Source organism: Muscardinus avellanarius, assembly GCF_963383645.1.
Source record: "Muscardinus avellanarius genome assembly, chromosome: 4".
Classification (NCBI taxonomy): domain Eukaryota; kingdom Metazoa; phylum Chordata; class Mammalia; order Rodentia; family Gliridae; genus Muscardinus; species Muscardinus avellanarius.
Window position 1 is genome coordinate 136,455,766 of NC_137789.1, and position 12,613 is coordinate 136,468,378.

Sequence of the window (12,613 nt, forward strand, 5' to 3'; positions counted from 1 at the left end):
TTACTTGGCTTAGAGGTTAAATTCTAAAGGACCATCCCGACCCCACTCCCACTGCACCTGGAGTCATCCGTCAGTGTCCAGGGGGATTGGTTCAGGAACCCTGAGCGAACACCAAAACCTCTGGATGCTCAAGTCCCTGTATGAAATGGCATGCCATTTGCAACCTACGTAATTCTCTAGATTATTATAACATCCAATACAAATGTAAATGCTACGTAAGTAACTATTATACTGCGTTGTTTAGGGAATAATGACAAGGGGAGAAGTCTGTACATGTTACATTACATGACACCAATTTTTTTTCAAATATTTCCATCCCCAGTTGGTTGCATCTGCAGATATGCACCACAGATACCGAGGGCTGATAGTCCAGGGAGGTCGCGACCCATGTGAACAAGCCTGCTCATGCTCCTGGCCACCAAGACCAGGGCCAGCACATCACACAAGCTGCCCGTGCTGTGACTGCAGACAGGCAGGACATGAGCCCTGGGGGCCAGGGAGAGGTGGGGAAGCAGCATTCCTTTCTTGTGAGATTCTGTAGCTCTGGAGGGGTGGGGGGGCCGGTGCGGAAGGGGTGGGGGCAGAAGAGTTCTGATTTGGAAGTTTCCACTGGCTTTCAGACCCTCCCCAACTCATCAATGAGCCCTTTCAGGGTTCCCTCTCTCCAACCGAGTTATCATTTCCTGTCCAGCACACTGTACCCATTGATGGGGTGTGGGCAGATCCCACCAGTTTACGCTAGAAGGACCAAAGGAGACTGGATAGGAATTGAGAGGGGAAGAGGAAGAAGGCAGGAGGGAGTGGGTTGCACTCCCGTGTGCAGTGGGATATTCAGCCCCACACTGTTGGGTTAGAGGGGATTTGTCATACAGGAAGCCGGCTCACCTTTGGCTCCACTCACAGCTGGAGCAATAAGGGTGATGAGATAAAATTGGGTGTCAGGGGGCACCCTGCCTCTCCAAGATGACCCGCCACCCAAGTCCTGCAGGGGAAAGAGCAGACCCTGGTTGTGAGGGTAAGGAGCAGGTGTCTCTTCCCTGGTTTTCGTGGGCCTAAACCAGGCTCACACCCTAAGGAAGAATCTAGACTATCTTAGCTTTCCCTTTCCTGGCAAAGAAAGGGTCACTGCCAACTCACAATGATTGTCCCTTCTCTGGTACTTGCCTCTGACACAGGGGTAGATTCCTTAGAGGCCATGTCTGAATGATAAGAGCCTTTTCCCCTGCCCATTCTGATTGGTCGACAGAGGACACTTGGTCCAAGCCAGGCCAATCAGAGTCTCTACTGGGATTCGCCAATTTGGAACTGGGAGAGTCAGTGTCTTTGCTGTTGGGAGCCACAGATATGAAATTCAAGAGCTGTTGACAGCCAAGTTCCTTGGGACGTGAGAGAACAGAAGCTGGGGACAGTGCCGGGAAGCAGAGACAAGTCAGAGGGGAAGCGGCTCCTGGGTTCAGGTGTGACCGAGGCCATCATTGATTGTCCTTCTTAACATGGCATAAGCATTCCTGGTATATTTTTGTCTAACCCAGCATGAATGTAAAAGTGTCATTTGTCCCAAAAGAAGTGTGACTTAAATTAGTTGGCACCCGGGGGGTGTCTGCAGTGGTAACTGTGGGAGCCATACCGCTGCCCCCTCCCCGATGGGAACATGACCACATGAATTAGAGACACCCCCCGCCACACACAAACTGGGTGGCCGCTGCCTTTTGGTTAGACACAGTGGTATGCCCGGTTTGTGTCTGTAGTTGGAGAAATTGCTTATTTTCTGTTTCGGCCTTCTCTGCGTGTTTGCTTTTCTTTGCCTGCAATGATGTGGCGGCTTGTGTCTCATCTTGGATGTTTATAGACATGTCTGTTCAGGCACAGAGTACCCACAGCCATCCTCCCGCCTCTCTACCATGGCTTTCTACCCCCCAGGCATAGGAGGGTGATAAAGCATGACTGTTAAGGCCACCAGAAGGAAGTCTACAAAACCCTGAGTGTCTGCTTGCAACATCCAAGACACAGACAGGTGCAACCTCAGCCCAGGCTCCCTTCATCTGTCCCTCTGTGCCACCTAGATTCAGACCCAGAGAGCGCTGATGGGGGCTCTCCAGATCCGCGAGGAGAGGAGCGAGACCCCCAGAGACTCGGGCCGCCATCCGAGCTCCGGGCAACTCACCTGCAGGTCAAAGAACTTGCTGTACCTCCGGTAGATGGTCTGGGAGGTGGAGTCGGACCAGGTCACGTTGATAATGTATACCTGTGGGAAAAGACAAGTCAGGTGAGCAAGGCTGGCCTCAAGCCCTGCCAGGCATCGCTTCACGTGATGTTTGTGTACCACAGCCAGGGCCAGGCTCTCCCGTCTCCATCCCAAGGGTCTAGGGGACCACGTGAATGCTACAGCATGCTCTAACACACACACACACACACACACACACACACACACACACACACACACACACACACCTGCTAGAGAAACATTCACTAAAATGCTAAGAATATTACTGTAGAAAGGAAGGGCTAAAGCATTTCCATCTTATTTATATATTGTATACAATGAACATAAAATAGGGGTCATTACTTTTTTTTAGGTAGCTAATTTTCACTGGTCTTCAAACTTTAAAATAAATGAGATTGCATGAAGAATTGTTCAAAATTATAGGTGCCTGGTCCCCCTTCACTGAAATCCTACACAGGAAGTCCTCAATATAGGGGGCTCAGACAGCAACACTTTTAATACACCCAAGTTATTGTTTCTTTTCAGTATTGGGATTGACCTCAGGGGTGCTCAGCCACTTGAGTTATATTCCCAGACCTTTTTATTTTTATTCCGAGATAGGGTCTCACTACATTGCCCGGCTGTCCTCAAATCTGAGAACTTCCTGACTCGGCTTCCTTTGTAGCTGGGATTACAGGCGCGCACGGCTGCGCCTCGTGGAGTAAACCGAAGTTGTGCTGAATTCACCCTCAGCCCTCTCCCTGAACGATGCTTCGGGAGACCATGAGCATTTTGGAGAGGCCTAAGTCTCAGCTCAGTGCCTGGTACACAGAGCATGCTCAAAGGCATTTTGCTGCCTTGAACAATCAAGCTGGGCCAGGTGATGGAAGCACATCTGCCTGTGAGATGCTGAGATGCTAGCACCGAGGAGGCTTGAAAGCTTTTCCCTTTGGGCTCCTTGTAATGACGGTGTCCTGGGGCCAGACTGTAACCCCAGTGGCTGAGGCTTCTCAGGCTCAGCAGGGCCGCTGCCTGGGCGGTGCTGGAAGGCTGCCTGGCCCACCAGGTTCCTGAGGAAGGTGATAAAGATACTCACCTCCACAATCTGGACTGTGCTTCCCACTATTTCTGTCCCTTGGGAGAGGCCTGGCTTAGAGGGATGGGCCCCGGCCCCATCCACAGTCACAGGGCTATTTTGTAAACTCCCCTGGTGCCTACATGATGTCCCTGGGCATGGGGTTAACAGAGAGCACAGATGTGACACCGTATGGGCTCAGGAGGGGCAGAGGCTGCAGGTCTCCCATGCCAGGACGCTCATCTGGAAGTATGTGGGGTGTTGCAGAAATACATATCCCCAGGCCTCTTCCTACTGATTCCGATCCACAGGTCGGGAGGAAGAGCGGGAACTGTATCAGTGAGAACAGCATAGCCAGAGAGCAGTGGTGTGGGCACGGTGAGAGGGAGGACCGTGAGCCTGTAGACCCCTGATCACTCTGGCTGCCCTTGAGCTGCCTGCACCAGGGCTGCAAGAGTGCTGAGCTGTATGCCTGGGGCACGGTTACCCTGGAGGGCACAGCCCCGAACCACACCCCTCCACTCCTTCCATGGCTAGGTCACAGCATCAGCCTCATGCCGTGGGGAGCGGCTGTTCTGAGGAAAGGGCCACAAAGCCAGCCGAACACCAGGACAGATGTTGCAACCCAGAGATGGGAATGTCTGACATGGGACCCCGATAAGGCAGAACGTTATGTAAGAGGCCATTCCCTACCCTCCCAAGCTCAAAACAAACTCTTATTATCATAACTAGATAGAAATATGCTTTGCTTTATATTGTATGTAAACATATATATCATACAATGGAACTGTAAAGCCATTTAGATAACTAAATGTTAGCTAATAATTAGGTAACTAAATGCTTCTACAAGCCAGTACAGTGTAAACTACTTCTACGTATTAGCTCATTTAACCTTCAGCCCACTGAAGTAGCTACCACTGTTACCCTCATAGGGTACAGCAGTAAGGTAAGGCTCGGAGAAGCCAAGTAACTTTCTGAGGTCAGACAGCTAATAAAATAGAAAGCAAACAAACCCAATCCAGCTGAGCTGAATCCCCATGCTCTCGACCACGCTGGATATGTTAGTTTGTTTTCTGCTGTTATAACAGAGATACCAGAGACTAGGTTATTACAAACAATAGACGTTTATCTGATGGTGGAGTCTAGGAAGCCCAAGGTCACGGTGCCAGCGTCTGGCCAGGATCATCCTCTAGCAGGAGAGCAAGTGAGTACAAGAGACAGAGGCCAGATGCGTCCTTTTTCCCAGAACCTGCTCCCAGGATGGCTGCATTAATCCAGGCAGGAGGGCAGAGCCCTCGCACCCTCATCTCCGCTTAAAGGTCCCACCTTTTACTATGACAAGGACAGCTCAACTTCAGTATAAGTTTGGAGGGGACATTCTAACCACAGGCACTGGACTATCTACCTGTAGGTAAATTAGGCCTCTGGATATTTAAATCAAATTACTTGATCAGACGGAAGGACATCTTTTAAAATAAAGCTTCCGGCTGGAAAGCCTGAATTGCCCTTGCTCAGGGAGTAGCTGAGCCCAAGACCAAGAAAAGACAGAACTTGGGGCACAGACAGAAGCCAGAGCTTAGGAATGCTACGCGTCCAGACTGACGGGAACACTCCCGCGCAACCAGCCTCACCGACTGTGGTGGGCAGCTCTGCGATTCCCACCGGGGTTAGAACTCACCCCTTCTTCCCCTTGCTGACCTCCAGCTCCATGTCTCCCCACTCCCCACTTCCATCTGCACAGCCCCTCCCCACAGGTCCCCAGGCAGGGAGCAGATGTGTGCCAGCACCAGGTGCTGCCGACTGAACATGAGGAGCCCCAAGTGGCCTGGCCCCGGGGGGTGGGGGGGTGGGGGGGTGGGGGGGTGGGGTCTGCAGGACACCCAACAGTGACAGCGGCCTTTCTTCTGGGCCAATCAAGCAGAGCCCAGAGGAAAGGCTTAACTGGGGCTTAACACCCATCCTGCGGAGTAATTAGGGGCTTCCCTTCACCTCCCAGAGAGAATTAATCATAGGCACACAGCCCCTGGCAGCTGGAAGGACCCAGGGAGGCTCCCTCCACCTTTTCTTTTTCTTTTTTCTTTTGCAGTGCTGGGGTCGAACCCAGGGCGTTGCATATTCTAAGAGAACTTTTCTTTGGCAGAGAAGGAATCTAGGGCCCAGAATGATGATTTGTCAAGGAAGATAAGAAGCTAATTAAATCCTGAAGCTGCCAGGGCTGGGTTTTACTCCCAGCACCCTCCTCCCAGGTTGCCAGGCCTGGTGTATGTGTGGCTGTCACCATAGTGCGCTCACCTGTTAGTGGCAGAGCTGGGATGGAACCCAGAGCTCCCATTTCTCAGCCTAAGACCATCCTGCACATGACTAGACCATGCCCCCCTTGGAAAAGTCCTTTGTGTTTTACTCTTTAAAATAGTAAAAAAAATTCCAGGCGTGGTGGCGCACGGTTGTAATCCCTGTGCTTGGGAGGCAAAGACAGGAGGATCGCACAGGTTTGAAGCCAGCCACGCTGGCTTAAGAGACCCTGTTTCCAAATAAAAATAAAAAATAGGTCTGGGAGTGTACCCCGGAGATAGAAGGGAGTCCAGGAACCTCAGTACCACCAAAAATATAAAAAATAAAATAGTGGAAAATTTATAGGGAATCGTCTGTGTTTAACTTTTGACCTGAACCACACCAAAAGCACACACTCAAGAGAAACAGCCAGAGGGTGACAGCTGTCCCTGTGACCCTTGTCAGGCACAGCTTACTCAGCCAGGACGCAGCCATGGTTCCCCCCACAAGCACTTCTTTCCTTGTTTGGCAAAGGGCTGCTCCTGTGGACACCGGCACCTCCCTTCCTATGCTGCGTAGCAGGAGCATGGCCCGGGGGTAGGGCCAGAGCCCCACTCTCAGAGTCGCCCAAGCTCTGCCACGTGCCAGAGGCCCAGCCTCCTCCCGTGGACCTGGGCGGTCTAAGTCCTGGGTTGAGGAAGTAAGTGGTCAGAATCCTCTAGAGATAAGCCAGAGACACGAGGGCCATCTCCAGACACCCTTCTCTTGTCTTCCAACCTTCGACATCCTAGATTATCACTCCAGATGAGTGACGGTACACAAAACTCCAGGCAGGCTCATTCCTAGCTGCCCTCCCCCGACCCCAGAATTCCTCAAGTCTCCCCACAGGCCCTGGAAACTTTAGAGATAAACTGCAGAGAAAGAGGAGGTGTTGGGAAGGGAGACAGGGTGGAGGTCACCTGAGAAAGCCAGCTCTGTTTACTGTGCCCACATCAGGGGCTCAGATAGACTCCCCTCTGGTCTCAGGCAGCCCGATAACATTACCCGGCAGCTGGGTCTCAAGAAAGGTCTGGCAGTTAAACATCCTGCTTCCAAACACACTACTCGGGGTTGTGTTTCCTGGGTGGAGTTTCCCTTCCTTCTGGGTTTTAAAAACACATGGATTCTATTTCCCTGTCTCTGGCCACTTTGGACAGATGGTAGGCAGCTACGAAGCCTCGCTAGGGACCAGAGACTGTGTCTGTCTTCTCTGAGGTCAGCCCTGATGGAGGAGATCCAGGCATTCCTTCTCCTGTGGCTCTCTGCTGTGGAGGAGAAGCCTCACTTCGGACATCAGTAGGAAACCAGCACCACTCCCCAGGTTCCCCAGCCCCCATCTCGGAGGTCACATCGGGTGGCCATCTGTCCCTGCAGCATACGAGGCCAGCCATGTCCGGGTCCCCCAAACTTGGCTTCCCAGTGAGAACGTCGGTCCTCTAGAAAGGCGGCTGGAACCTAGATGGAAGTCAGAGACCCAGCTGAACTTCAGAGCGCTGTACCATGGAGGTACTATGGAGGGATGTGCACCCAGGGATCTGGGCTGGAACCAATTAACAACCACAAATATACAGCCCATTATTCCTAGAAGACCTAGTACCTGCCTGTGCTTAATTAGAACGTGCTGGAAAGTTCCTCCTGCTCCTTTTGTTAACAAAAAGTACAATGTGAAGCCAGGAGCTAGGCGTGCTAGCGGCAATTGTGTATCTCTGTGACGCTGTGGCTCCATTTACCAAGGAAGGCCTTATTTTTCCTGGCGCCCAGCCAGCTGACCCTAGCCCCGGGCCACATGGAAACTCAGTGCCAGTCTTCCTTCACCTGCTCACGTCTGTGAAGCTGGATCCGTTGGCTAGGACTAGGACCATGGCATACAACTGGGCAAGCTGTCCACTGCCCAAAGGTCACCTGGCCAAGGGGACAGGTAGGGGAGAAATCTAACCTATATTCAAGTTCCCAGTTTGTGCACTCCATTTTGGGGCTACAGTCATGCAGAGTAAAGGACACCTTGTTTCCATGGGTGGGGTTGCTGATTTGAGGTCACAGCATCTCCTTAGGACCAGTCTCGAACTCTGCCAAAGCTTCGGAGTCTATGGATGGAGAGATGTATGACATTTGGGATGTGTTGCTACAGGCCATGGCTCCAGAAATCAGAATAAATAGATTCTGGCAGCCAGTAACAGGGCATTTATGATGGGGTGGTGGTGCACCCTTGCAATCTCAGTATTTAAGAGGCTGAGACAGGAGGATCACAGGTTCAAGACCAGCCTCAGCAACTTAGTGAGGCCCTCGGCCATTTAGTGAGACCCCGTTTCAAAAAAAAAAAAAAATCGGGTTGGGGTGTAACTCAGAGGTAGGATGACCCTGGGTTCAATCCCTAGTACCAAAAAAAAAAAAAATTAAAAAAAAATTTAAACAAATAAAGGAGGTTTTATATTAGGGACCATGATCCTTGCTCTGGCTTCCCACAGAATATCACCATGCAGAGTTTTTCCCCAAGAAATCAATGCCAGCCCCTCTAAGGTCAATACATTCTACCTTTCCATTCAAAAGGCCTCTTTTACTAAGTTCTTACCATGGGGGAAGAAGGGGGGACATGTAAGTTCCAAATTCAGACAAGCTGGTCCTCTGCATTCAGACCCCCAGCATGGCAGAGGACCTAGGGCTTCTGCCCCCAACGCAAGGGGCCGCACCAGAGAGCCGACCCCCGTCTCCTCTGTGCTGTGGACCGCAGCGCCTCGCTGGTGTTAAGACTGCTGCTGACATCACCTGGCCTCATCGAGAGGGCCCACCAGGCTTCTGCCATCAGACCCAGCCCCCATCAGCCTTGCAAGCTTGTGTCTATCCCTTGAGGTGTTCACAATCAGCCAATTATTATATCTGCCCTTGTTTGCTAATGGCTGGTGCAGAATGGCCCAGCTCTTGATACATGCTATTTCAGTCTGTTTAAACATGTCCCTCCTAGGTCTCCCTCTCAGCAGAAATCATCTTTCTATCTCCCTGCCGGTCTACTGAATACACTGACTTAATGACCGGCTCATCTAACGAAAGAAATCCATGGAGTTTGAAGCAATAAAGAGATGGCTGGTAGCACCCTGATGACTGCTTTCCACCCCCAGAGGCAAACAGTCAGGGGCCCCGGGTTAGACTACAGTTACACCTGGGCTAGGTGCAGGAGCGCCCACCTGTAATCCAGGCTACAAGTTCAAGGCCAATCTGGGTAGACTGTGAGACCCTGTCTCAAAATAAAAAATAAAGATGTAACTCAGTGGTAGAGCAACCTTAAGTTCAATATCCAGTACACACACACACACACACACACACACACACACACACACACACACACAGATATATGTATGTATATATGCACATACATATATACATACATATCCATATATATATACACACAAAGATATATGTATGTGTATATGCACATACACACACATATACATACATATCCATATATGTATACACACAAAGATATATGTGTGTATATATGCACATACATATATACATACATATCCATATATATATACACACAAAGATATATGTATGTGTATATGCACATACACACACATATACATACATATCCATATATGTATACACACAAAGATATATGTGTGTATATATGCACATACACACATATATACATACATATCCATACATGTACACACAGATATGTGTGTATATATGCACATAGATATACATACATGTACACACACTAAGATATATGTATATGTGCACATACACACATATATACATGCATATCTATACATGTACACACACATACACACATACACACATAAATATGATTGGGTGCAAGTGTCTTTGCCAGTATTGAGCTCAATAGAGCCTATAGCCACTTGGCTCAAGGTTTTGAGTGCAGCCTGAGCACATTAAGCACCCTAGGGTGTGGCCCTATTAAAATTCCAACCCTTCCTCTGGGTGATGATTTGTTCTTGGGGGTAGGGAGGGAGGTAATTGTGCAGATTTGGGGAAAAACCACCACCTAGAAGTTTGGAGCTGGGGATTAGCCTCCACCCCAGCACACACTCGCAGGCTGACCACAGCTTAGTGATCAGGAAGCAGACCCTTCCTAGTCCTCAGTCCACCTGACTCCAGGCTCCCACTGAAGCCCCAGGTTCACCTTCACCCACTTACTTGATGGAGCAGTCACGGTGCATGCAGTACAAGCAAACCCCACAAAGGCTCTGAGTGGTGGTATCTGTGCCAAGAAAAGGCTCCTCCCAGGACCACACATCCATCAACCCAGCACCTCCAAACACAGGTGTGCCATGGTAGACAGGGAAACGGAGCCTTTGCTGGCAAACCAACTCCGAGGAGGGGGTGACCTGCAGGCTGCCATATTGTAGGGAACATCACTTAAGAGTGTGTAGTGGTACCTGGCACACTCAGCCCCTGCCTTTGTGTGCTGGGATGGTGGCCTCAACTACACTAACTTGAAGGGTGGTGGGTAGGTAGGAGGTGTGGAGGAAGCCTCCATATTGCCAGTGCCTGCATAATAAGGGCAACATCAGGCTCCTCACTTTGGGGGCTGTCTGAGGGTTCAGCACATTGACCCTTGATCACCCACTTGGCATGGGAACTCCCCGAAAGCAGATTCTGACATCCTAATGTCCACCACAACACTTGACACATTTACTGTTTCCTAAAGAAGAAAAGGATCAAAGCAACCAACTAATACTGTGTGTTTACCTGGTGCCTGGCTTTGTGCTAAGCTAAAGTGCAGCCAAGTGCCCAGCCTGCAGGTCCTCACAGGTGAGCAGGGCCAGCAAGACTCACCAGACAAATCAAGTAAGTGTGAGATGGGCAGCTGGGTGCCAAGGAGTGTGCCTCAGAGGGGACCAGAGGAAGCCAGCTCTGAAAGCACTTGTTGGCTTTGAATTTCAGAGCTAACACTTCGCTGCTCTGTGGGCTTGGGCAAGTAAAATGTTTAGATATAGGATGCCTCCGAAGAACTCAGAAATTGGTATTCAGAGTTGACAGGATTGAGCCCTGGAGGTTGTAATCTCATCCACATATAAATCCATTGTGTGGATAAATCTGATGGGATGTGGTTGAGGAAGGTGGGTCCTTGGAGGTGTGGCCTTAGAGACTGTACTGTGTCTTTGAATCCCCTTCCTGGCTGTCCCTCTGCTTCCGGCCTCCATGACGTGAGAGCAGAGCTTGGTACGCTCTCTCTTTCCATTTGCGGCCGCCATGCCCTGAGTTTCAGACCCTGGCCTCATGTGGACTGAGCCCAAGAAACAGCAAATTAACCCTCCTTCCTCTAAGCTGTGTGGCCAGTCATTTCAGATGATAGCACGGGGAACGTCGACGGAGACAGCGAGAGTCACAGCCTCCCTGAGTCAGGGTTTCCTTCGCTGCAGAGTGTGGTTTTTTAACAAAGTTCCCTCTTAAAGGTAAAGCCTGGCTTGTCGGACCTGGCACAATAGGATGTTAGAGGTTGGTTTAGACAGCCAGGAAAAGAGAGGGAGGTCACTGGCTTCTTTAAATTGGCTTTGAGACGGTCCCCAGGAGCAACTACTGAAAAGTGTCGGATGCTTTTTCCCTTTTTTCCCTCTTTTTTCTGTGCTTCCTGGAGGGGAAATGAGCATTAGAGGCCAGGAAGCTCCCAGGATTCACAAGCTCTACATGGACCTCAAGCAAAGGATCAGCTTTCGAACAAAGCTCTAGCCTTAGAGTCCCCAGAGCTAGGGGAAATGGCATAAAGAGTTGCTCTTCAAACCTTTCCCTTAACTGTACAAACAACTGGTTTCACCAGGATAACAGCAACGATAACAACCACCCTGTTTATGGAGTACACACTGCATTCCAGGCACTGCTAAGGACTGTATTCAGATCACTCGTTTGTTTTTTACAATAATTCCATGAGGAAAGTGTTACTCTTCCAGCTTACAAAGGACCGAGGGCTACACAGGCAACTGGTCTACCTGAGGGCGTATCCACAGCATGGCAAAGCTCAAATTGGTGGCTTCTTGGGTAGGTGATCTATTTGTCAGACAGTACTGAGGCTGCCTATGAGGCAGGTGGGGAGAGATTCCTGCACTGAGACGAGAGTAATATCTATTGTGCATAGTTTGGAAACCCCAGACTGGCTCCATTCAAAAGCAATGTTCTTTCAGAAGATCCAAGGGCACCAATAAATACTGGGCCTGGCAAGAAACCCACATTGTTTCCACAGTCCTGGGTGTGATACCTACCAAGGTTTCCAGAGCACCTGAGGGTATGCGATTGACCTTTGCTCCTTCCTTCCTCCAACCCCACCACCACCCCCTGGTCCCAAGCCAGCTTATCAGACGTCACTTGGACAGCAGGTGCTCCCGTGGAGAGGCCAGCAGTGGGCAGTGGGCAGCATGGGCGATGCCCAAGAGCCCAGAGAAGGCAGTGGTGTGCCCAAGTGCAGACAAAGCTCACTCTCATATGGCAATGAGGGGGAAAACTCTAGATGCACTTTGACATTGAGGAGCTAGAGTCCTGGGAACCTTAAACAAATGTGTCCTCTCCCGAGCCATCAGAAGAATTCCACTCCTGGGCTTCCAAGGGGCTTGGACACAACCCGCGGGATCTAGAAAAGTTAAAAATGCTCCCAAATCAATGACTGACCCTGGCCCACTGTCCTCCACACACACATCCTGCAGGCGTGCCCGGCTCCAGCAAGCCAGCGTCACGCCCTGCAGAGCCAGGCAAAGGTCAATCCACACAGCTGGGTTTCCTCTTCCTGGGCAATGAGGCAGCCAGGGAAGGCCAGAGGCCAGCGGCTCCTCCACACGCGGCCTGCAGGGAAATGACCGCACCTCTTCCTCGAGGGCTGACACACTCACACCTTCCTCTCTGCTGTGCTCAGCAAGGCTCAACTTCCGACGCAAGGCAAATAGCTCTTATTAGGAAACTGTTGCCCGGCCGGGACAGACTGGGATAATCTTTTCAGAGAGCAGATTGGCAATCTCTATCCCCAAACTTTCACTCTCTTCAGCTTAGCAGTTAGACCACTAAGAATTCATTCACCC

The 12,613-nt window shown here is 50.5% G+C and overlaps 1 protein-coding gene across 3 annotated transcripts in view; it reads right to left on the minus strand.

Moving 5' to 3' along the window:
- Window positions 1-12,613, minus strand: part of SH3PXD2A (SH3 and PX domains 2A) — a gene marked incomplete at both ends in the record, with an annotated part of 227,134 nt that overhangs the window by 178,608 nt on the left and 35,913 nt on the right. For all 3 annotated transcript variants that reach the window (XM_080694608.1, XM_080694609.1, XM_080694607.1), the window contains one exon: window positions 2,165-2,245. In XM_080694608.1, the coding sequence (XP_080550734.1) occupies window positions 2,165-2,245 (81 nt within the window). The remainder of the gene's footprint in view (window positions 1-2,164; window positions 2,246-12,613) is intronic.